This window comes from Chiroxiphia lanceolata, chromosome 8, assembly GCF_009829145.1.
Source record: "Chiroxiphia lanceolata isolate bChiLan1 chromosome 8, bChiLan1.pri, whole genome shotgun sequence".
Classification (NCBI taxonomy): Eukaryota; Metazoa; Chordata; class Aves; order Passeriformes; family Pipridae; genus Chiroxiphia; species Chiroxiphia lanceolata.
The window spans coordinates 24,063,884-24,091,378 of NC_045644.1; the positions used below are offsets into that span (position 1 = coordinate 24,063,884).

At 34.5% G+C, this 27,495-nt stretch overlaps 1 protein-coding gene across 36 annotated transcripts in view; it reads right to left on the reverse strand.

Annotated features, from left to right (window-relative positions):
- KCNMA1 (potassium calcium-activated channel subfamily M alpha 1) overlaps positions 1-27,495 on the reverse strand; it is a 463,622-nt gene that overhangs the window by 312,906 nt on the left and 123,221 nt on the right. For all 36 annotated transcript variants that reach the window (XM_032695589.1, XM_032695577.1, XM_032695576.1 and 33 more), the window contains exon 2: positions 26,909-27,073. In XM_032695589.1, coding sequence (XP_032551480.1) covers positions 26,909-27,073 — 165 coding nt within the window. The remainder of the gene's footprint in view (positions 1-26,908; positions 27,074-27,495) is intronic.

A 27,495-nucleotide genomic window follows, 5' to 3' on the forward strand; every position in this document is an offset into this window, starting at 1 on the left:
AAAAAACTGAGAAAAGCTTCTATCAAAAACCATTTTTGCAGCCTGCCATAGGAAGCGAAGCAGGGTCCAGTGATGTGTGAGAAAACATTATTCAAGGGTGTTGAAAGCAAGAGAACAACTATGAGACTCTTTAATTTCCTGACCTCCCAGCTGTCAGAAAGAGACAGGATGTGTTTCCTTTAAGGACCACAAAAAGGGCACAAAGCTGCATCCTGTGACCATCGTGCTCACCTGTATTCATCTAGAACGTAGTCCATATGTACATTTTAGGTCATTGTGAAAGAAATTAGGCAAGATCTAGGATTTCTGGTCATTTCAAACACTGTAAACTTTAGTGCCCAACACAGTGTAAAATGAGATTTTGCTTGGATTTGCTGTTTGGGTGTGTTGGTTTTGTGCTTTTTTGGGGGGGGAGGTGTGGAGAACAGGGCCATATTAAATGGAAATTCATATTCAGGAAATGCACATGGAAAAACCTGTTCTGTTTCTTTAGAAAGATGATATTAAACCACACAGAAAAAAATGTATCCTTACTTTTACACGTTAAAAGAAAAAAATAAACAAATCCCCACAAACCGCATTGCAAGTGGCAAGGAGACAATATTAATTTTCTATTACAGTCCACAACCACATTCTGGTTTGCTAATTAGGCTGGTGTCACCTCTTGCACTAATTGGCAATGTTTAGCATTTTTTTTTGTTTTGTTTTTTTTTTTCTCTTCCACCAACCATTCCCATTAGAGGGCACGTGCAATTAGGGTTACATATCTTACAACTACAAAAGAGATTGCTGATACAATCATATCTATACATAACTGTCTATAACAGATGTTCCAATAATTAGCACTAAAATTGCAAATTGGTCTCTAGCTGCACCATTATATTTCTTATTTAATTATCACAAAAAATGTCCAATAAAAACACAGTAACAGCAATTCTATGCAAGCATTCAGTCTTAGCAAGCAAAATTAAAATTAACATTTTCATCTAAAAAATTTCTTCATCTGCCTCTAAATCATGTTCTAATATGAGATACCTGCTGTAGACCAAGACTACTTGAATATTTCAAGAAAGGACTAAAGCAAATGAGCCACAGGTGGCATTTTGGTCAGCAGAGTAAGAAGTTTTGGCTCCTCAAAAGCAAACAGCTAAACATGCTTGGTTTTCTAAATTTCATATCTGAATTCAAGCCATAAGCTCATTGTTCAGATATGTTGCATATATTGAGCTTTTCTATATATATGAATTTTAATTTATTGTTCAATAAATTATTAATTTATTCTATATATATTAATTTATTGTTTCAGTAATATTCTAATATTGACCTAGTTTTATACAACTCAAACTTCTTTGAAATCAAATTAATTAATAGTGCCACAAGATGTGAACAAGAGCAGATCCTCAGCTCTTGAAAGGATCATGAAATTAAAAATATCTTAAATAAGTAAATATACTCCATGTGATACAGATGTGTGTGTAACAAATGCTGATGTTTGTGTGCCTCTAACTGTTCTGTAATGATGTCATACTACTCACTTGCTTCCTGACACTGATGTGAGTTTTAACTGCAATAATTGGAAACACTAATTACTGTATCAGTAGAACAGCCCTCCCTATCTCTGTTTAATCAGTTCATGAGTCACCTTGGAATATCAGGCAACCAACTTCCAATTGTTGAAAGGTTTTGTGCTGTGTTGCAATCCAAGAGAAATCATAGGAAAGCCAGCAGTTACAGTAGGCTCACAGCCTCTTAGAGAGGTACCCTGGTACAGAATTCTTATATGAGAACTAATGCAGCATTAGCTTTTCTTTCCCTACAGCTTTCTGTTCTCACATCACACCACCCACATGTGGCTGCTGCACAGTGCTGCAGCTTCCCCATGGAACTCCAAAGCACCGAGATTTAGTGGCTGCCAAAAACAATTCTGATGTTGTTTATATATTATATGAAAATATCGACTTCTGGATGGATGTTGTTTCTAGAAATCCTTGTTTCATAATAACTTATGGTGGGATTTCCAAATCCAAACCAATATATTCCAGTTATGTTGAAGTCATGCAACAAAGTAGCTTAATTTCACTGGCTTTTGTCAGCACTGAAAACAGGAAAATGCTAATTTTTTTTTTGTTTCTGGAAAAATAACTGCAGAATTATTTAATATGGTTTTCCCTGAGGGCCATGAGTAAACAAGCATCAAGAGAATGAGCAAACACAACAGCCACATACTATCACAGGGAGATAATGAGGCAACCATGGACATTCTCTGATAGTTACCAACAGAGACTTCCCATAATTCAATTAAACTAAATGTCAAGTAAGTTAAATCAACATCAATTCCTTGGATCCAGAGAAACACACAATTACAATTAAGATTTATTTGTATTTCATATAATTAATAATATTTTGTGGAAAGGAAAGGGGTGGATGTGGGCATTAGAGACATAAACAGGACTTCTCAGACTACAGTCAAAATGAATTTAATAGGACTCCTGTATAAATCCCAGTACAAGCTGTATGGCTGGTTATACTTTTCCATGCATCTTCGATTTGTCTCACAAAAGTGTCAAAGGATAGCCATGTTTCCCTGTAACTTTTTTTTCTGAAACCCTGGGCAAAAAAAGGATTTTTACTGCACAGGGAAACAGAGCGTATTGAAGACTAAAGATGAGGAATATTACCAAGTATATCACAGAATCAGGCTATCCTCTTTACATCATCACATCTTACTTTGAAGTGAAATTAGACACGTGGTATTCCTTCTGCTTTCCGGGAAAAAATCTAAAATAATTTATATCATATAGGTAAGCTGACATTCTTCTGAATATTTGGGTATGTTCAGAAGAACATACTACATACTTACTTTGCAACTTACTACAAAGTAAGGTGCAAATGGGTTTTGCCATGAGTCTATCTATACTTTTGGGGGACAACATCTTCAAAGATTTTAGACATATTTTTAGGCATATGGTGACAAGAATAAGTTCTTATCAGTTCAACTTAAGAAAGAACAGGAAAAAGCCCAGTTTCTTATATGGCATCATGTGCAAACAAGGAGTTTTGCAGTAAAATGGACTTTCAGATATTAAATATATTCTTTCATATGTGAGAATGAAAGTTTTTATTCCTACTCAAGAAAGTTCTGCTAGTCAATGAAGAGATTATGATGAAATATCCAGTTCAACATACAGCGGATGGGTATCAGCCATAATTTCCACTTACAAATGGGAGACAAAGGACATGCAAGATCAATGTTTGACATTGCATTAGTGGCAGAGTCCATCCCGATTTGCAGTCTTATGCCACAGATAAATTCTTTGTATATGTCATATATACATATTCACACAGATATTCTTCTAAGATGCTTATGAATAGAAACACCTACATATGCACACACATACGTTCACATTATCTCAGTTAACCACTAACGCATCCTGTCTTGATGATGTAATTTCCTACTCGGGAACTTCAGTGCAGTATCTATTACTTGCATTTGCACCTCAAAATAATCACCTCAGCTTTGATAATCAAAAGAATCAAGCCCAATTTAGTTCCATAACAGCAAGCAGCAAGATTAGATGAACTCAGCATAATGTAAAAACCTTTTGCCAATTCAGAAACATAATAAATCTTTAAAGCTAATCAGAAATTTAAAACAATGCGACAGTATAAGCTTTTAATTTTAAGAATCTTATTAAAGGCTTGCTTCTAATTCTGCCTTCCTCCTCTAATATTAAGAATGCCAAGTAAACAGGTTGAAAATATTTACATATTTGTCAAGATAGAAAAAAGGTAGAATGTAGGAGCTGGAACTGATATGATGCTTCAGCTGTTCACAAACTGAAAAATAAATAAGCTGTAATATTTAAATGACTTTCACTGAAGATGTGAAACGGGAATGGAAAGCATATAAAGCAACATGTTCCAGAAATTGCACAGTATTTTGTACATTAGTTCCAACAGGAAGAAATACATGTGTGCTTTACATGCTTGTAGCATCACCTGCATGCAGTCCAAGAAAATCACCATGGAATTAGAACAGAGATTACATTTGTTTTTCTAAAAAATTCTTTTCAATTGGAAGGAAAATCCCCCTTTTCCTTTACTCCTGACAAGTCCACTGGTTCAAAAAGCAATAGGGGTCAAATGTGACAGGTTTTATTGTGCAACTAGCCATGACTCTTGCAAAGGTCTCAGGATTGATGGGGCTCACTGATGTGGGTGGTGGCCCTGTCAACAGAGCACAATGAACGAGCACATGGACAAGCCAGAGAAATAAGATTGGGCTTTTCTTCCTATAACCATCACTTATTAGTCTTTACTGAGCCATCAAGTTCAATCACCTTTCCTCACTACATTGTCCCCATGTCCATATCCACCCAAGATAAACAACAGTATATCAAATGATTAAAGGTGTTCAAACTACTTTTTCAGTCTAGAAAAAAGTTATGCAGCTTCACAGCTAGAACCTTCTACTGCATTTCAGTTCCGGGACTTCTATATTCATTTTAAAAAAAAAAAAAAAAAAAAAAAAAAAAAAGTTAGATTTTGTTTTTTTAAAGGAAAAAAAGAACAAAAGAGAAACAGTATCAAAATCTTGTAATGCAGCTTAAAGAAGTCTAACACCAAAGTAGATAAAACAGAATAAGATGGGGACTCCCCTGACAGGGAAAAAAAATTTATGAAAAGTATGAATAGATAAAAGCAAAAGAATGAAATGTTGGACTTACGCTTCTTGCAGCAAAGTAAATATGGTGTTTGAAAAACATGGAAAGTGTGTCCAGGGAAGTACTGTCATGGGAACTTAAGATTACTTGAGGGGGGTAACTCTGCTAATGCGAGGCAGTAGGTCTCGATGGCTTAAGAACTTGTTTTGAGACAATTATGCTACACTTCTGCAGTGCAATATTTCTGTCAGAGATAATTTTGCTCTCTGCATACAATGAAGTAGCTGAATACATGATTAAATAAGCAAATAATGCTGGTATAGTACCAGGTACCGTCATTAATTTCCTTAAAGCCTACAATTTACAATAGCGGAATTCTTCCACTTTTGGTTATCTGAATGGACTACCAACTAAATCAAATGTTGAGAAAAAGATCTAAGGACATAAGGAGTTTATAAACACCTAAGCCTTATTTAAAAAAATAATTTCAAAATTTCCATGCTTTGCCAATCAAAATTAATTTTGTACAAGTGAAAATAACAGAATACAAGTAAAAGAAATCTTAGTGTAGGCAGACAGGTTTTCTAACTATGCATTGTCTTAAATGTACTGCTAAAATTATTTAAATTAGTTTACTGGAATCCAAATGCCATAGTTAAAATTTATTCTTTCAAATTCCTTGTTATTAAAGACTACATGACATTTAGTATTTGTATGTAAAGGATAAGCTTGAAATATATTTCATTGTCATTTTTAGCCACTGAAATAAAAAAACTCCTTGTCCTGGTCCCTCCTTGTAAAACTAGGAGGTTCCTCCCAGCTGTTTTGTCAATGTTTCACGCTAAGCACATTGTACATCCTTTAGCAATAAAATACTAGGCTGCTGAAAAGCTAAGTGACAAGTTCCCACATTTGGGTTTTTTTTTTAATTCCTCTTACTTATTTAAGATAGATGTCTTGTCACAAATTTCTACATATTGCACAAATTACCATCCTGCCACACAGAACGATAACGGAACTACTGTGGAACAATAGTTCAACATTAAACATGGTGAAAACTGAAACAAAACACATAAATCTCGTGTTCCATAACATTTACTATTATACTGCTTTTACATCCTTAATTTTTCTTTTGCACTTACACATTAAAATGTTCCACTTGACTAAAAATAACATATAATCTTTTCCAAATTGTCTCTGAGTTCAGGAGATAAATAGTGTGCTGCACAAAAACTACACAATGAAAGCTGTTCTAAAGACTGCATTCATGCTTTGTCTGTTATTAAAACTTTAAAGTTGGGTGGTAAACACAGCAGAAGTTCTCCACAGAAAAATTCAGTTCAAAGTGTCAGTATCCCCAGACCTTAAACAAATGAAACTGACTTTTATTTCAAAAAGTGTTCTTAAAAGTCGCAAAAACCTAAAGACTTTTCGGATATTTTTGCACACATACAATTTTTTATGTAATCAATGTTTTAGCTTCACGCCAGTGTCAAACATGATAAAAGAAATGTAAAGATAAAAATATATAAAATCCCTGAATCTGCTTAGCAACAAGGTATAGATAATACACAAATTTCTCTAGCCAGCAGATAAAATTTGGAGTTTGAGGATTACAGACTTTGCTGCAAGGTATTAAATTACAGAATTATCTCCCTAAAGAAGAGCAGACGTTTGATCATCTGAGTGACTTGAACCAGACTAGATAAGCCAGTATAGAGCATACAGAGAGGTATGACAGCACAGAGTGATGCTATTATCACTATCCATATGTCTATATCAAAGAAGCAAATGAGTGAATTAAGTGCCCTAAACAATCTCTTTTTTGTGGGGATTGGTTTTTATTTTGTTTTACATGTGGTACTATTTTAACTGTGTCCAACATTACTATTAAATCTGGTGTAATATATGTCTCATTACAACACAGGATGTGAAAGGTAAAAAAGACACTGAAAATGCCTTTTTATTATGAAAAAAAGTTATTTAACAGTTCAACTTAAATTTTCACATATGAAGGAAAAAAAATAAATCTGGTATAATTCTCCTGTATTATATGCCAACAAGTTGGAAATGTGAATGAGGACAAAAGCCTATCAGGGACAAATGAAGGATTAAGCATCTGCATAATAGAGTTCTGTACAATATTAACCATTAAAACTGCAGAAAAACAGTTTTGTTTAATGATGAGATCAGTAAAAAGACTTGTTCTTTAGAATGAAGAAACTGATTGAAGAAATTTAATTATCATGAAATTTTTTCCAAGAAGGATTTCCTCCAAGAGAATGATTATATTATATCTACAGCTTTCAGGAATTACCTGTTGCTCTACTAAATATTTCACAGAATAACAGAATGGTTTAGATTGGAAGGAACCTTGAAGACCATCTAATTCCAACCTCCCTGCCATGGTCAGGGACACCTTCCACTAGACCACGTTGCTTCAAGCCCCATCCAGCCTGGCCTTGAACACCTACAGGGATGGGGCATTCACAACTTCTCTGTTCCAGTGCTTTACCCATTAGTCTTATTTAGCGATGACTAAACAAATTCATCTGCAACTTTATGTATTGAAATATTTTAAAAGCTGGTTATAAAGACCTACTTAACTCTGTTCAGATGTAGAGTAACATACTTATTAAAATAATAGTTATTTTTAGAGAACAGTTACAAGTTCTTATTGAAGTTGGTAAGTGGCTCCAACAGGTGGAAAAGACCACTAATATTTCTATCATTATCTTCAATCACAGTATGTCAGCTAAACAATAACGGAAACACTAGGCAGTAAGTCTCAAAATCTCTTCTTTCTTTACCAGGTCAGGAGAAAACATCCCTTGATTCAGTTCAGATAGTGCATCCTTGATTCAGTTCTCCTTTTAAGCACAGTCAGCAGTAGTCAAATGACATTGTTTTCAACCTTCTTCAAAACATACCTTGCAAATTTTTCTAGTAAAGGGGCATTGTAATTGAACACAATATTTGTACATGATGAAGAATTTTCATTTATCAAAAGAACATCTTTCCTCATATTAAAACTAGATTGCAACATCAAGTCCAGAAATTGAAGTTTCATGTTCTGGAATTCTAAGCAAATGCAGAGTCAGATCCACAGCCTCCATATCCACATACATACAATACAGAAGGTGACAGCTACTTCTGCTTCCATAATGTTTAATTCAGCATTAAAATATAATCTGCTAAAAAATAACATACAGAAGGATAAAAAAGGGACTGCTACCATAACAAGAAAACTAGAGGAACAAAACCAAAATAATTGTAAAGCAAGCATTATAAAAATCACACTCAAAATCGCACTCAAACTCAGTATTCAGCATCTCTGTCCATCCTATGGTGGGCTTTGCACAACACACAGCGTGAAACTATTTGTGCAATGGTAGGTTTGAAAACAGGACAGATAATCTTGGAATTTCTACACTTTGTGGTCATAACAACTACTGCTTAAAACACTTAACAAATGGCCACATTATTTACAAGTAAAATTAAGTTCACTTCGCGTTGTCTTCTTAAAGCATTCAGTAGGATGATGCAAAAAATTCAGGCATATATATTCATATTGATTTCTTTACTGGTTCATATTCCAAAGGTTTTTTGGCTTGGTATTGGAGGTTTTGGAGTTGCCTTTTGTTTTGGTTTGGGTTTTTTGGTGGGCTTTGTTTTACAGCTTTTTAGGATGCAAGTCATTGTTTGTATTTCAAAGCCTAAGAAATGACTTAAGCACAGTGAGAATAATAACATTTTTGCTAACCTTACTAGGTTTTTGGTTGGGGTTTTTTTTTTTGCACACACACACAAAAGGAACCACTTCTATGGTTATGCAATTATATCACTCTTCTTTTCCAAACAAAGGCAAAACAAGAGTTTCCTGATACAATCTGACAGAACTGGCCAGGCATGCTATTTAAAGGTTACACTATTTGAAGGCAAGTTACCTTATCCGAAGGGGCTAGGGAAAAGCCTCTATAATAATGTGCCCAGGCTATTTATGCCAAGGTATTTCCCCTCATCCAAGTCAACTTCATGCAAAGACAATCATCTGAGATGTAAACTAAGCCAATACTAATTATCCCCAAATTATCCCTGCTGCCATGCAAAGCTGGAAAGGGGGTATCACAGATGTTATTTTTCAGTGCTAGGTCTCCTCCAAACTGGAAAGAACTCATAACTCCCTTTTCCTTAGCACTACAAGACAAACAATGTGAATGTTAGAAGAATGTGATATTTCTTCCAATTAGGACAACTTGGCTAAATAGTCTTACCAACTAAACAACTAAATGTAGTCATGAGTTTCAGAAACTGGCGTAGTATAATATCATAAAAAGAAGGAAATCAACTTTGTTTAATGATCGGGCAGAGTATTGAATTAATATTCACTTCTGAATTTTGGTATTGACTTCCTGGGTTAACTTTCAGTACAGAATTTGAGTTTGGGTCTCATATCCTCTTTCCATCTTAATCAAACTGAAAGCTCTCTAGGAAAGCACCTGCTCATGTTTTCTGTCTTTGCAGTGATTAGTAAAGCCTAGTTCTGATTTGTGAGACATGATAAAAATGTTACAGTTTTTTATGGATTTGTTTCCTAAACCTAGACAAGGTTTCTTTTACTGACCTTCTCCCCCCGACATACACAGGGCCTTAGTAAAACACTAAGAGCTGAAAACTTCCTGTTATAATAAGACAACAACCCCATCAAACATCTGTTAGGTAAGACTGATATGATAAATGAGCAGCTAAATGTATATAAAAAACCATAAGTAAAAAGTATAGCCTTTACATTCCGAGCACATATGAAAAGGAAGATATATGGGGGAAGAATTGAATTTATTGAGAACCTTTAGTCTTGAACTTTTTCTTTCTTTCTTCTGCTGGTAGATATTTCTACCTCTAAACTTCCATAGTCTCTATATTATACTTCTGATGCTACCTCTGTCTTTCAGGAAAAAGAAAAAGGACTTTATTGCTAGCTTTGAACACTGTACACTCCTTCAAATTAAAAGCTAACCTGAGTGTTTGTGTTAAAACTGAACAAAGCAATGGAAATTTATCCCTTTTTCCATCTTAATATTCAAAAGTAAAGTAATGAATCATTTCTACCATAATAAACAAGTCATACATTAGCATATCTTGCTGGTTAAGAAATCATTTATACTAGGGGTTTTTGCTATCAGAAATAGACTCTCCTGGGAAGACAACTTTTGTCAAAGTAACTGCACCTGTAGTAGAACATACATAAGCACAGACATTTTAGGCATCATACTCTTGACTATTGTACTGAGGGATGGGGGAAGAAGCGAATAATAAAGCCAATGATTCTCAAGTGAAGGCTCAGTGACCTGTGGTCATCATCCAACTGAACAAGACATACTGTGTTCCATAGTTGGTGGCATACAACCATATAAAACATGACTTTAAAAAGCCAAACGTTGCCGGCTCGATCTAGAAGCAGTTTTACAGGGTATGTCTTATATGCACATAACTCAGATAACTAGTGTTACATACCTGCCAGAATCTTAAGTCATGCCACTTCTCTTCTGTGGCATTTTACATGAGTGGAAGTTAAATTTCCAGTCAGAGTTAATTGAAATCATTATGTTGTCAAGATGTTTCATAACATTAACACTGAACTTATAGTCTTTTCACATTACTATTTCAAAGTACCTCTCAAAAGAAATGCTTTGCAATTAACTATTCTAATTAAAACATTACCAGATCTATTGATTTTAAAAGAAAATGTTGACATTAGTATAATGCTTTCCTTATAAAATGTATTATCTGGGACTTTAGCACAGTAAGACAACTACTTTTTCAACTACCAATAAATAAGCTGAAATATGCCTCCCATGCAAGAAAGTCTTTTTACTTCTAACTAATGTCTTCATTCAGTGAAATACTATGAGATTTCATTGCTGCAACAGTTACATTAAAAACATTGTTTTGTATAACTACAAAAAGAAAATATTTTGAGGAAAGGAAAAAAACCCAAGCATTAAGCTTTGCATTACAACTTCCCTTGACCTTGCTTTATTAGACAGCAGTACAAAAGTCTCTACATGGCTCTGTTAAAAAATTTTCTGGAAAAATCTTATCTATAGACCAATAGATAATACGTCATGCAGTAGCAGGAAAGTAGGCAATATTTAATACAAAACTTGCATTTTTTAACAGTTCTCATAAAACACTGAATCTGTCAATAGACCTAATAATTTTTTGTCACTTAAATTGCTTCAAAACACCAACAAAACCACTAACCAAATACGCTCCTTAAACTTTAAAACCTATGCATACAGTTTAAATAGCTTAATATTATGGCTAATGCCTGCTCCTACTGCAATTAGAAGAAGATATACACAATCAGGAGTTTGTGTTTCCTTTGCTGTCTTTTGAGAACATACTTACTGAAGTACAACATGCATATATACTTGTGTCCTTGAGAGTAACTGTCACACTGATGTATTTCCATATAAGCAGATGTGCACACTTAATGGACCTTCAGTTAAGCAGAAAGTACACTATTAGAGAATTGTATCAGAAACAGCGTTTTGCTGAAACTTACTGTTTTCACATCATCTTCCTACAAAAACGGGAAAAGAAACAGTTCACTACTTACTCAATATAATTTTACCAAGGACAAAAGTGGCAGGGCTTCCACAATGAGATAAAATTAAGACTTGGAAATAAAAATCTAATTCCCTAGTCAAACACATGAGAAAAGACCTCACTGTTAAGTTTGAAAGTTTTTACTAAAATTTCCAGCATCGGTTTTCCATCTTGAAACTCACAGACTCAGAGGGCAAGGAAGAGGATGGTATTCCAACACTAAAAAGATGTCTAGAAAACTGGAAGTGCTATAAAGAACCATTTAAAAATCAGAATGTCTCCAACCACACACGAAGCTGCTTCAGTCAAATTTTTGCTTAACCTATAAACTGTTACTACTGTTAAACATGAATTGTATGTGCATATCTGGTCCTGCCAAGGGAAAGGCTTGACAGAGGGAATTTTGACAGAATTTCATTTCTATTCAATAGCATCTGATCTTGAGCCTAGAAAATTCCCCTGAGGACTGTGGCAGGACAGTTTTTCTGCTTCGTTCTCTTTAATTCTAAAGCCTATTCATCTTTCTTTAAGAAAGAACCCATAATTAATTCTTCATTAACAATATACCTGCACATATATTAGTCTTTAAATTTCTTGTAGGAAGACGGGTGTCTCCAGTTCTGATAGTTTCATTTGGCCCTCTGACAGGAACATGCTCTTCCTCAAATATAGCAGATTACATCTGTCCTCAATTAAACCAAAGTAAATGTGGATTGACTAAACTAACTTCAGCTGAGGTACATGGATATGGACAAGACCAAAACTTGACCCAGAAGCTAGAAACAAATTTAACTTCGTGTCTTAACATGCTTTCCATCTTACAGTTCCTTAGGTTTTTTTCCTTCTGAACTGGTCTTTGACATTTCATAAAGAATCTCACAGAATTTTTTTTTTAAACCAAACAAGTAAGCACAGGAAGGTAACTCAAATAATACATTTGTTGGCACTTCTGTGAGCTGAATTATGCTTTTTAGACATTTCAGCAAATAAAGACATGTATTTTGCTTTTACAATACTTGAAAATGTTTCAATGGCACTTTGAACTAACTGCTTTTCACAGCGGACATGGTCCTGTCAATTTTTTCTATATGGAGAGTTTAAAATTCAACTGGATTACTTGTCCTCTAGTCTAAAAAGTAGAAAACATACCTTGCACCTAATACATAAGGAAAGATCAAGCAGTAGAGTTACTAATTATATGCATTCATATTTAATGAAGGTTCCCAAGTAAAGCTGAATTCTTTCTAGTCAGTTATTCATTTTTTATAGTGTTAAACCATCTTTTCACATCTCTCATACCAAAACTAATCCAGTATTCAAGACCAAAAAAACAGGTTCAGGAGGCACTTTCTGTATTCCTTTGTTATTACTTCTTTTAATGTCTAGACCAGAATTCTTGGACATAACATTACACTCTGTTAGAGAAATTAAAGGACTTCATATCATCCATAAGAATAAAACTGTGGAAAATGCACTGTGTTAGGAAATAGCAGGCACGTACGTAGCTTTCTGAAGGTGCAAGAGAAGCAAAGATGCACTGGTTTCTTTTTAACCTGAGAGATGAGGGCAAGTCACAGTTTCTCAAAATACACTTTCTATTGTTTGTTTCTACTTATGGGGTAAAGCATGAGAATTATAGTGCATTTCAGGTTAACAAATTTCATAAATGAACTGCATCTTTCAGCCTAACAGTGCTTTCTCTTGTCCTTATATAGAGTCTGCCAGTGCATAAGACAGAAGGTTTACAACTTTTGCCAGCCCCCTTCCCACATCCCCCTAATGAGGACTTAAAAACACTAAAACAGATGCTATCCAGCTCCTGCATATTATTGCCTTTCAGTTGAAGACAACTCTGATTTTCTTCTTTAGTGGATTAGGACCTCCTACAAAAAGTTTCTTTGACAAGCAGATCCCTTTCTCCTCTCTCAAATCAGCTCCCCTAGACTGGAGGTAGCCTAACAATTAAAAATATCATGATTTTGTGGAGTAGCATTTAAAGCAACAATCTCTGTTGCTAATTTACTCCTCCTATCCATTATAAAGTTAAGAAAAAAGAATAAATTAAAGGACAAATTTTACACTAAAAGGGAAGTAGGCAATCTGACCACAGAAATTCAATCCCTCATCTGAAGTGGAATCCTTGAACTGAGCATTAAAACCTCCAAGTCTGATATCATCTGACACATTCAATACAAAAAGAAAATATGATCCAGATTAGAGAACAGGAAAGACTGAGAATTTTGAATGTTTAAGAACAAACCTGCTGGACTGATAATAAAAACCATTAAGTCCCTCATTTGCAATAAATGATATGATTAACCAGTAGAGAATCAGTCAGTTCATCTTACAGTATTAATATTTGTATCAGGTGCTAACTATCATATCAAAAGGAACAAAAGAGCACGTCTTAATTTAATATCAAGTGAACTGCTTAAAATACTTATTAAGAGTAATGTAAAAGTCTAGAGAAATATGGCATCATCAGTACCAACCTCTCGAGTTCCCATCAGGTAAACACAGGGCTTTGCAAATGCCTACCAAAATTCTCTCTGTAGAGTATTCTAATGGCAACTATATATTAAATCCTCATAGTTCACACTGACATTATTTACTGAGAAAAACTTGAGAATCTTGACATTTGAATCCAACACTATCAAATGGTGATGCCTAAATTAATGCAAAGAGATCACTGGATAATAAAGAACCGCAAAGACATCAAACTAAACAAATTACCATCCCTCCGTCCCCCCAAAAAATGGAAAAACCCCCAACCAACCAAACAAACAAATAACCAACCAAACAAAAAACCAACAAAACAAACAAAACTACAAACAACAAACCAAACAAATAGCACAATGGAGCTGATTAGAGTATATTTTAAAATACTTTCCCCTCAATTTTTCCTGTGGGTAAGCAAGACAGCATGAACGCATTCCTCTGTGATACATCACAGTATGAAAAGTGGTGAAAACTGTTCAGTTTAACCTTGCAACAGTCTCGAAATTCTACTGGTCATCCAATTTTCATTTCCAGCATGTCTTAAAACTGTTTCTGCTATGCTTTCTGTATTATTGATGAAATCAATGGAATTTCTTGGAAATAATTGTAGTCACACTGAAATCACAAAGGAATAAATGAGGTTCCTGAAATGTATAACATGTTTGGGGGTTAAAACATTAGTTTCACGCCAAAAAACAAAAATGTAAACATTATTTAAACCTTCTAGTGGCTAAAGGCAGTTCACTAATTAACTCCATCAGTTTTTACAATCATTTTCATATCTAACAGTTTGCTAACAGGTTCATTTTTATCAAAGTCATAAGGGTTTATCCATTGGGAATCTGAACATGTTATCAGTAAATCAGAAACATAAACTATCTCTATTTGTATTGTATTTTATGTCACACTGATATTGTTTAAAAAAATTCTTGCTACTCTTGATATCCTAACCCTTGTAAATCATATCAAATTAAACAAAAGTTTTCAAGCTTCAGCTTATGTTTATTCCTGTAATTCCATATCAATTAATTAACTCGTGATTAATTCTCAACTAGTTATATAACTTAAGTTTTACAAAATCAGATTTAACTTTTTTTTTTTTTAACGACAAGATATGTTCACTTAAGGGAAATAAGAGATCTCACACAGGCAGGCTTTTTATTTGTAGAAATAAAACAGTGGGGTTGAATAGGCAATGAAACAGCATCATTAAAAAATAGGTCTTTCATATCAAGAGCCATCAGCTATAAAGAGACCACAAGCAACTAGTGTTGATGCTCGAGGCTATTTCCAAAAGAGAATACATAATAAGTCTAATGGACTGCATGGCAAGGAAAAATTCAGATTGTTTATCTGTCTGCACCTATCAGGCCCAAAAGAGATTTTCAAAAAAGCAGAAGTACAGAACAAAGACATTAAGGAAAAGAGCCTATATAGTAAAAAACATTTTGATGCATGAGTATGCAATCTTCAACTGCGTAATATGGAAGTAAAAATAATTTATATATAGATAGACAAATATGTGTGTGTATGGCTATACAAAATTTATATAAAGAACACATAATATATATTTCATAATACTAAATGGATTTAACCATGTAGGACAGAAATATATTTTGGACTGGAAAATGTGTGTTGGAAGACAAAAAAAACTTAACTAAATAATTAAACTCCTGATTTTAGGACTTCTTAAAAGCTGATTTAAATACTTTTTACAAGCACAGATAATTAATTTTAATTCTAGCTTGCACAGAAACACAGGAAGAATAGTAAGTTTAGTTATATGTACAAAATCAACAAAGTTACTGTTATACCTGAGCAGAAAAAATATGGCAAATTTCCAGTCCCTTGCTCCAGTTACTGAATTCACACGGCTCACATAATTTTTCAAGACACAGAATGCTTCGGAAATTAAGAGTTACTGCTATGGACTGTACTATCTATTGTACTTCCTCTAGCTGATACTTCAAAGACAAGAAAGTTTTCTGCCCAACTAACTCCTCCAATAGATTTAAGCCAGTGGCTAACAATCTTTTTTTTCCAGTCCAAAGACTCTTAAAAATTTGCTATTGTACTTAAAAACACCAAAGAGCAACTGTAAACCTATCATCTGGTGGCTTCGTTTTCTTAGTTACTTTTCACAGCCTTCTAAAACAGCAAACTGAAAACCACCAAACAACTTACCCAAAACAACTTTATAATATTTACCAAGAGAGAAAAAAAAAGACAAATCTAAAAATATAATCTGTAAGGAAACTATCACAATTTTCTACAGTTTGATAGAAAAATATCTACAGGTTTCTCAAATACCTTTCCAATAGCATGACATGCAAGCCTTTTATGTTTTATGAGCTGATTTACATTGTTGTTTTGTAACATGGGAAAAAACCTCTGATTTGCATTTACTCTATTATTTTTTATAATATCTTAAAATCCTTTAAATACAGCAGAAAAGGACTTTAAAATCTTGTCTGACATTGTGTAGTTTGATCATATTCATTAAAATAAATCCTTAGACATAAGCACCAATGACAAAATTTGCTGAGGCCTTTGTTGAGAACAAAAAAAAAAACTTCAGCCTTGGAAAAAAAATGATCTGAGCAAACTGCTATCATACTCAAGAAAGATCCTTCTGAATTCATCTTTTCACACCTGTGTTGAGTTTCCAGCCATAATAATATGCCAGGCTTTTGAGGGGTAGGAGAATGTGACAGAAGAGCTTTGTTTACATTGCTTAGAGCAGAATGCAGAATTCTCTGATTTAGCTAAAATAGTAGAACTGAACATTCCAGGTTCTGTTTACATATGCACGGTTGCTAAACTGTAGAATAGAATGGAATGGACTAGAAATGGCAGCATGCAACACTGTCCAGACAGTCTAATGACACCCAAAGCACATACAGATCAACTGCCAACTGCGCTAATCATGCACTCTGTTGATTCTTCTAATTCAAAATTCTCTGTCTAAGGTTAAATTAAACCTTAGAGTATTTGGGTTGGACAGATTTAAAAATCCAAAACAAGGCATCCAATTTCACAAGACCAGACTTCCTTCCTTCTCGCGAGGAACAGATTAAAAAAATTATAAAATTAAATCACTCACAAGGATGCATTGACACTAAACTGCAGACAATATATTCTTGCCTGTTACCAAGATACACAGCTACACTTTCTCAAGGTACACGCAGCACCTTCAAAATGCATAAGATTAAATATAATTAAATATAATGGCTGACAATAACAAAGAAAATAGTTCCTCTCTATGCAAAACCTTAGCATTCTCCTATGCTTTGCAGAAGGCTCTTGACAGTATCCCATTTTGTGTATCACAACAATCAGATGGCTCACTAAAATCTACTCATCTCTACTGAAGTAATTTTTGCAAGATTTTACCCTGACAGGCACAAACTGGGTTTTTTTAACAGTATGTAGGAGTTACATGTTTTTCAATGAGGGGACTGTGGGCATCTGACAGAACTGGATGGCTTAGTTTGCATGCAGTGAAGAGTTTCTGTCTATGCAAGGAAGGATCAGGTTCCACATTTCACTTCAGTTCCCAAATGGTATCACCATTCTGAGCAGTAACAAGTACACTGTGTTTGAAATAAAATTTTTTGAAGTTTGGACTAGAAATAGAGGAAGAACCAGATTATGTTTCTTTTTCCATTCTATACTTACCCTGCCTCAATTACATTAGTTTTGTGAGCCTCTCTTCATGACCAGAGTCAGTGGTTCCATAGATCATAAAATGGAATGGAAATACACTGCAGAAATTGCCTTTTCACCCACCTATCCTACATCGCTATGCTGAAAAGAAGCAATCTTCACAAGAGGGAAAGAACCTGCAGGATTGTTTCAAACTTCTGAAAAGTCCCATCCCTTTCCCTTTCTCTCCCTAGCTTTATCCCATTTGTCCTAGCTTTATCCTGAGACGAAGGAAAGTGTCTGCAGGATAAAGACACTCTGACCAGGAACGAGGAACAGGACCATTCAGAGCAGACATGCAAGTTTCTTCTTCAAACTCATGGCATTTTGCTATAGGCTTATGGAAGAGCCTGAGAGCTTTCAGCTTCCAGGTGAAACACATGGAACAGGCAGTTAATATTCCCCGATTTTGACTTTGAATTGACAACTTCTCCATTCTGGTTCCTACCTTTAGATTTCCTGCTCTCTTTTCAGAAAGACAAGTAGATTGTTTACTATTACTTGAGATCGAACCAAGCCTTCCAAACCTTACCAACACAGACATCAGACTTCACAGGAAAAGTGGGACTTTCAGCAGCTGTAGTGGTAAGCTTTGAAGTTGTCTCTGCTGCAGCATTTGAAGCTGAAACAAGCATTAATTACGAGGGAGAGGAATCTCCTGTGCTAAAGCAATGCAGATTTAAGGAGTCACATAAAACTACTGAAGCCAGGAAAAATATGTTGAGAACAATTCTCAGGAAACTTGTACACATTCAAGTTAAATACCAAACAACAGTTTAAAAAAGAAAAAAATTATATAAGAAGTAAAAGGAAACTGATTGTGATAGACAATATTTTTTGTAAAAATTCATTGTTAGTTGTTGCTGAACACCAAAATGAAGAGGGATTTTTTTAACCACAAGCTTTGCAATTTGTTCCATTTATCCCATCCCACAGAACCAATCACTGATGGTAGAGCTGTACAAAAGCATATACAGAATTATCTTTAAAAATACGCCTTATCACAGCAGTGCTTTGATTACACGCACAATTTTATCAAATACACTAAATGCAAAGGGGGGAAAAAAAAACAAAACGTGAAAAAAATCAATATTATCAACTGCATCATCAGAGCAGCCCTTTGCATAGGAAAGGCACAAATGCCTTAGGGGAAGCCATCTGTCTCTTCTACTGAGCTTTGTAAACAGGCTTCATTTGCAACAGTTGTGTTCATATCTTTTGTTCAATACCTGACTATTGTCAATGGCGTAGGTGGGAGGTAAATTTCCTCTGCATCACACTCTTATCGTGAGGATGCAACACAGCATTATCAGAAGGAACACTTCTGTATTAGTACACTTTCATTCTAGCTGTATCTAAGAAATAAGTAGCAAGGACTTTTCCTAACTTCTGTTTGACATTCATATACAGTGACACAGGACACTGATAGAGTGATACAGCATTACAACAATTTTTCAACAATGAAGACCTGTATAACAGAAATATTGCCTACAGTAGTCATTTATCTAAAACAGTTTTGCTCTGCCTGAAGAGTAACCACGTTCCTGACTTTCTCCAAATAATCACACCATTTAAAACTTAACACATGATTTAAAATGTGCTTGCACTTCTTCATTTTAATAACAGAATGCCACTGATATCTTAATTTAGACAAGAAAAGAAGTGGTAGATGTCAAAAATGTTAGAAGAATATATTTATTCCCACTGTAGGAAAAGCCTCATGCTTTATAACACTGTTAGGCTGGATTATGCAAGCATGGTCATCTATATAGAGGTCACAGAAGTCACTGCAGCACAGCACAAAGTCTGGAGATAGGTACAGTAGTTACCTACAGTAGGTAACTTAAAAAAAGAAAGTTTACAAAAATTAGCAATTTTAATTAGCATAAACATTTACGGATTGCATGTGTGATGTATGCACTAATCTTCTATTTCTCCACCTTCTGAGCTAAGAATTCAAATGCAAGGTTTTAAGTCCATTTCTCAGGATAGTTCACGTCATTCCTTTATGAAATGTACTGTTTATCCTTTTCTTGATTTGATTTTACCATGTACATCATGCCTTATATTAACCTAACCCATTCCACACATAGAAGTACTTAAAACTGGTAAAATTGACAAGAAAAAAAATACTATGTATGTTTGACTAGCCATGCACTTCATGGGTGACTTTACAGAAAAGGAAGTTTAAGATTGGCATATATTAATCACAAAACCATAGAAAATGCTGAGTTTGAAAGGACCCAACAGGATCATTGAGTCCAACTCCTGGCCATGCACAGAACATCCCAGGAATCACACCATGTGCCTGAGAGCATTGTCCAAACTACACTAAAAAAAAATTTACTAAGAGTAAGCTGGTGGTGAAAGGATTGCAAACAGCCATCTATATTCCTATATTACAGTATCATAGCTGATAATGAAGGGACTTGTTAGTCCTAGATATCACCTTATACGGAGATATGAGCATGCTTTTATTTTTATTATTTTAGTTTAACCACTAAATTATTTTTTTAAATATAACATCCACTGAAATTGCAGAAGTTTTCCAAAAACACAAGGTGGCTATTTTAAAGACTTAGTGACAATCAGAAATGCTACATCTACATGTAGCATCCACATGCAGAATTGAATAATTCAATGTCAGAGAAATATGCACAGGAGAAGAACTTTCCCATAAGACTGTGGGTAGAAGCCCACTCTTTGATCCAAAGCAAAAAACCCTGCCAAACAATCCTTGCTACTGTCAATAATAAACAAATATTCAGAAAAAGAAAATGCATAAACAGAACTTAAACTAGCTGCAGTTACCATGGAAACAAGCAAGATTTACTCAACACTTCCTACTCTGTTCCATTATCATTATCTCATGAACTCAAATGGAGAACATTGTTCCTATTCCTATGGAAACCCTGGAAATAGCCCACATTGTCACAGGAGATTAAGGCAATCTAGAACTCATCTCTTGGATTCATTTATGTGCTACTAAGGCCTATGAGAGACTAAAAATAACTAAACAGCCAGAGTTCATTTCTCAATAGAGATGAGCAGAATGTAAACTATTCCCTGTGAACAGTAGATAAGTAACAAACATCAACAAGTAGTTTATGATCTCTGAACAACCAAGATGAACAGATCTGTAGTTACACTTACACACAGGAAGGGACATTCTCAGGAGTTTTGTGCACTGTCTTTATACAAATACCCTAACTTGGTAAGGCTCTGCCCTTTCATCCTTATGCCATTTGTCTTATTGTTGACCAAGATGAGGAAAGGGGAACTTTTATAATCTAAAATACATACATAACTCTTTCATTCTCAGGAGTCCTAAAATAACAAATGAAATCAACAAAATAACAAAATGAAAAATAACAAAAAAATTAAAAAAAAATCACAGAAAGAAAAGAAAAAAAAGAAGAGAGGGGGGAAAAAAAGCAAAAACACATCCCAAACCACTCAAAGACATGGAACATCCTGTGCTTCCTGCCTGTGCAATTAGACCTGGAGGCTGAGAAAGGCTTTCCCCTTCTCCTCTAGTTCAGAAACCTAGAGCACAATGCAAGCACAATACTACTTATTTTTGCCCAGCTAGGGGAGCCTATAGGTGACACCGAACTCTGCTTAACTATCTAAGAAAATTTGTAATTTCATAGCCAATAGACTGCAAAACAAATTTTTTTATCAAAGAATGCATGTGCTTCGCTTCTGAAAAACTAATGTCAGATTTGGATTTGTAAAAGGCTTGAAATATTATAAGTATGAAAGACTAAACCACCAAAGAATACATTCAATTTCTATTGTCTAGTCAATTGTAACATGTAGACCTTGCAAAATGAGACCCTTTGCCGAGCAGAGTCCCAAGATAATCCCAACTTTTATTACTAACCTCAAAATTCTGTTCTATCTTGCCAAAACATTTGTAAGGCTTGCAGTTTTCAACCTTTGAACATGTAGGACAGTCTGTGCTGGGGAAAAGAGAATGACTGCTGAATTTTTTGGATAGATGAAGAGAATGTAAAAACAATTATATAATTCAAACAAATTATATTACAGAAAATTTCTGTTTAATTTAAAATGTATACTAGGAAACACATAGTCACTTGTAATTTTAAAAAAAGCCCCTTCATATATAACTCCCTCATCTTTAGATTTTTTAACTGTAGTTAGTAAGTATTAGGAAAGCAACACAAATAATCTTCTAATTAAATAACTTAGTAATAAACAAATAATTAATATACTACTGTCACTAACTGTAGTCCCCTCTTTTCTCCTTCACTCCCCCCAAAGGCTGTTCTTCTCTTTCTTTCAGTGCTGACAATATAAAAGACATTTTGATCATGCAATGATTAAAAAGTAAATTTGCCCATTTTCAACTGACTCTGTCCTTTAGGTACTGTGAGAGTCAAGGCAGAAACCAAAACCACCACATGGTGCTTAGCACAAGCTATATAAAGCTCATATCTCTGTTATTTGCTTACAGGCCATGTGTTAAAAATAGAACAAACAATAATTTTCTCCATGATTTTATCTCCTGGATTTGCAATTGAAATAACGATTTTTCTTTATCAGTTTAAAGGAGAGTCCACATTCAACTGGGTCCTAGATCGAACTGTGTCAACAATATACATATGACTTTATTTTGTCTATTGAACACTCAACCTAATTAAGGAAGTCTTTTTCTTCTTACTCAAATGATTAAAAAAAAATAATTTCAGGAAACAAAATCAGCTCATAAATGCCTTTAATTTCCTGCATCTTCAGATTAATTATGAATGTTTCTGATTCTTCTTTAGAAACCCATCTCAGGAATTTTTATCCGATACTTGCATCATCTACAGCATTATACGGCACTTCAAAGTAAATCATATTTCCCTGAACAGATTTTAAGTAAACTGCTACCTTCTACTATTATTTATATTTATGCCACTCAACATCGACTGCAAACAAAACTGCATGGGTTCAATTAAATCATGTACTTAGGCAGTTTAATACGGACACATTTTTAAACCGTACTTCAAATTCCCATCTACGTTGTTTAAGAGCAAAAGTCACATTTTCAATGGTTGCATCACCAAGAACACTACATTCCAGTTGTGCTTTTAAAACCTAAAGTAGGAGGAGAAAAGGATATTCTGACCACACAACTGTAGGGACTGTGCCTAGCCAGCTACACTACTTCAAGAAACAAAAATAGTTTCTTATTGAAGGGCGTTCTGGATCACCCTCTGTAAATCTCTTCCTCCAAAGCCTGCCCTTCAGATGAAATTGGGTAGTGTGAATATTCCTCTGTGCCTAAATCACTTCTGAAATGTCAGGAGTAGACATTTACTCCTGAAGCAGTAAGAATGTTTATTTCCATTTCAGTACTTCTGTCTTTACAATATTTACATAAACTACTGAATCAACTGCAATATTAGTAAAATCCCATGCACCTGCCACTTTTATGTCTATTCTGCCTATTCTTGCTGTCATTAACAGGATTACAGACTAGGAGACACTCAGTAGACATAGTGATAAAGCAAGTAATGGTCAAATGTTCTGAAAATTTCATGGTTTAAATATTTAAAATTTCCCATTATCATTTCTTATGATGCTCACCACAACAACAAAGAAAAGAAAGCTCTTTTTAACAAAATGAAAGCTACTCCTAGAGACTCAAAGTACAGAAATCTGTTTCCTAATGGTTGTCTGTTGGAATTAAAACAAAAAACGCTCTGAGGAACCATGAGCAAAGGGCACACGTGGAGATATTAACAAGATACATTTGAGACACTATTCTTTGCAGTAAACCTGCTCTCCAATAGTCACATTGTGAGGGAGTAGCATACTAAGAAATTATACAAGCATTTCATACTGAAGAACCAGACATAATTGACCACTTTTGTGAAGCAACACACAAAACTGATAGCACCAATTCTTCTGTGCTCCGAAAAACTAAGAAAGAGTAGATGCAAACAATATCCAGTTTTACATAAGAGCACCAGTATGAGAAGCTTTTGTGCCATTCTGTCAGTGTTCTGAATCACTTCCACAGAGAATGTGCAAAAGTTCTTCTGCATATGGAGATTAATTTGCACAATACCTGTACCTTTGGTTTCACCTTGTTAGCTCTATCATGTGCAACTAAAAATACCACCAAAAATTAAACTACAACCCTGGAGTGTTTTTTCCACAACTCACAGCAAACACTGCCGACAGGACCAGACATCCCTTACAAAGAAGTTTTACATAGAGTTTCAGACACTTTATTTGAAAGAGAAAACTTAATTGAAATCAAAAGCAAAATATTTCAAGGTGTGAGCACCTCCTCTCTTTGTTTAGTCTTTAAATGTAATTCTTCCTCTAATCAATGGAATGGGAAAGGAGGGGATTAGGAATATGGTTGGGTTTTTTTCAACTTTCATTTCAGTTATAGAACTCTTCCCTCCCTCACAACCACCAATGAATTAAATGTTTTTAAGAAAACTAGTGTGGAGGGGAATCATCTCTATCAAAGATTCCAGAGTGTTTGTCAAGAATGGGTTAAATCATTTCACTGTCTCCAATGACCCAGATCATGAATAAAAAGTAACATCCCTTACTTTCCAGCAGATGCACTGAAACACGAGTTCATAAATTATGTTAGAAAAAAATAATTTACAACAACAACCAAACAAAAGTTACGTTTCAACTAGTTCCACAGCTACAAAGGCCTTCCAGTTTATATTTTAAAGGTTGTGTACTGATTTTCATCTATTATCTTAACAGAAACATTAGATTTCACTAAAAAAATGTGCAAATGTTGATGTACATGTCCAATTTTGTACTACGTTATGACACTATGACCTGTAAACACAAAGTTTTGTCCTGTATTTTCCATACTGTTGGTCTTCATTTTCTTCACTAGTAGGTAGCCAAAAAGTTAAAGAATTGAAGAGGTAACTATAGGAGCACCCACTATACAAATATTTGTTTCAACATTCCCAAAGCACCTGTGCAAACTGATCTGATAAATTAGAAAGTTTTTTTGTAAGGTTACTAGGAAAGAAATTAAAGTGTCAAAGATACAGTGACAGATTTCAGTAGAGAGAGGTCCAAAAAGTAGTGTGTTTAGATTCCACAAACAGCACTCGACATTCCACCAAGACTCACTGTGAAGAAAATGGCTGTCCAGGTAAGAATAATCACTAAGAATAACCTACTTCACACTGATGTGTGTTCAAGATTGGCCTAACTTGTCTCCTTCATTTCTCAAATAAAACCAGGCAGCAGTTACACAACTGCCTTCAGGTGATCATGCTGAAGATCAATTATAACTCTTCCTAATTCCATTTTCAGTAAGTTGCTTTTTAAGCTTTTTTTTTTGGTAAACATTGAATCTATAAGACTGATTTTAATTTAAACTCGTACAATGTAAAAGTGTACCATAATTTTTTTAGCTGCAGATATCTCATATGATTTTGATTTCATAGAACAGTGAAATCACCAGTTCTTCTTCGGGGGAAAAAAAAATTCCACATTTTGATTCAGAAATATAGCTATCAGGAAGAGGCTGTATTAAATTAGTAGGAATTAATGAGTTAAGTCCTAATATTTTCAAATAATTTTGCTACATCCTATATGTACAAATAATGTGAATATTACCTCTAGCACAAATGTTCATTGAAGCAGTTAGCCTTTAGCAAATATATCCAGAAAGCAAAATTTAAATGAACAGCCAATGTTCATATTGGAAATGGTCCTCCATGAATCTTGTCAATTCAAATAATGAAACTAAAGAGTGTTATATTAAAATAAATGCATCTTGTTTTCTAAACTAAACAAAATGAACTAACATATTCCATACATTGCTACATATTTCTCAGATAGTTAGTCATATTCATAAACCCAGGTGTGCACAATACCTGTTGCTTACACCTGACTATAGATATACTCTCAGAAATAACCTAATCCAGTGATATTGGTCAGCTAGTCTGTTATAAAATGCAATGGTAAACTAAGTCATCAAATAGAATTGAATAATTTCTTCCAGTATGTTGAAAAAAAGAAAAAATACAGTACAATGTATTTTATATTATTTATATTAGGTTTTTGTCTTGATGGTTGGTTTGTATTTGTGCTCACATATAGCTCAGTCAAAACAACACAGGCCAATTTGTCACTGCATAGCTAGGAGCAGCGGATTCTGCTTTTGGGTGATTTCTACCCTTGATACTTGAATTAGAACAAGAAGTACAACTAAGATTTTTCTTTTTTAACGCTGAAGAGTTCAGGAAAACATGCAAAATGCCACTTTTCATAAGACAACATGTCAACGTGCCAGTTTCACATAGAAGATATATAGTGCTCAAAGCAGCAGTGAACACACTTTCAAGCTACAGATAAAAGTCAGCAATTAACATAAGCAAATGGGAAGAAGATATTTTTAGGGAAAATAATCAAAATAATATTCTTGCAAAAACAAACAATACAGTGGCAATTGAGTAACCTCAACTTTTTACTGTAAAAGACTCGATTGAGGAGTGCAATTTCTTTTCTTTTCCTCCCATCCCTCCCCCATCCAAACAATTCCTCTATAGACCCAAATTGACTCACCTAACATATCTCTTAACCAAAATAAACAAAGACACAAATCCTTTTTCAGTTTAACCTGAACTAGTTACAAAGTCTCACTGGGATTCTCAGAAGTCTTAAATGGGATTTAAATCACTTTAGCTGTTAGTTTATAAGTCCATGCATTCTAACAAGGAAACTAATCAAAATGACACAGGAAACACCTACTGAACTCCACAGAAAACCCTTGGCAATTTAGTATTTAACAAGGCTTTAATGTAATTATATTCAAATAAAGCAGAAAACTAGAGATTATTTTTCAGTGGATCTTTAAACCACATATTATCAATACGGGGTTCTATCTGATACATAGCTGTTCACATGTTTGAAGGATTTCCTAAGCTAATAAAGAAAAAAATCAAGAGAACATATTACTAGTCTATTGAAAATATCACAAATCTCATTGCATAGAGAATTCAAACTTGTCTTTGCTTTATACTTCTGACCCCTATGTATACTTGTAACACTGTGCTTATTTTCCAAATTGGCTTCTGTTTTTCCCAGCACAATATTAATTCCAGATAAAATAGGCCTAAAGTTTTATCACCTAATATGAAATTATTAAACTCACTGTTTGTAGCACAGTTCAAAATCATGGTGCCAGAGTACTGAAGTAGGATGGGGAGTGGTCTGGAAGACAGTTTTTCTTATTTACTGTCTCCGCCTCTCTCCTACAGTGGGAATTAGTCTGCTATTTTTAACTTCCAAAAGAGAAAATTGGGATTGACTCAGTGCTGATGAAACAAACCAATCAAAAATCCTCCACTAATGCTCAGACACAGTGCTTCTTAAAATGTTCTTTAAAATGAAAACATAGAAAATCATAGAAAACTTACAAGTACTCTGCCAGTTAATGTCTGGGCAGATATCATGACTCCTGCCCAATCCTTCACAGACGTCATCCATCCCACTTCTGCTGCCACATTCTCCTCTTTTTCATCTGTTGGTTTGCAGGCTCCATCTGCCTGTGTGTCTCCACCACCATTGATCTTCTGGGCCTCCTGCAAAGTAAGTATTTGGATTAGTTAATGTTTAGCGATTTGACAAGGAAAGCCAGAGCAAAGTTATGGCTAAGAAATGCTCAGAAAAACAGAAAATAGGTCTTCCTGGATTCCTGATAGATGAAATTAAGAACCTACTTGGATGTATCTCTTTGGAAATTATAGAAATAGAAGTGTTCTATAAGGCACCAGACTAACACTAGATAATAATATTCTCCTTGATATTACATCTTAAAAACATATACTTGGCATCAAATATGCTATATATTCCTTCCTTATAAGCAGTATAAGCGACAAGACCTCTGTATGCAATTATAGAGCTACCTATAAATGAATTTGTCACATATACACTGAAAGACCTTTGATTTATTAGTTCAAAACAATGCATACTGAGCGTGAACATAATTTATGCACAACTTTCA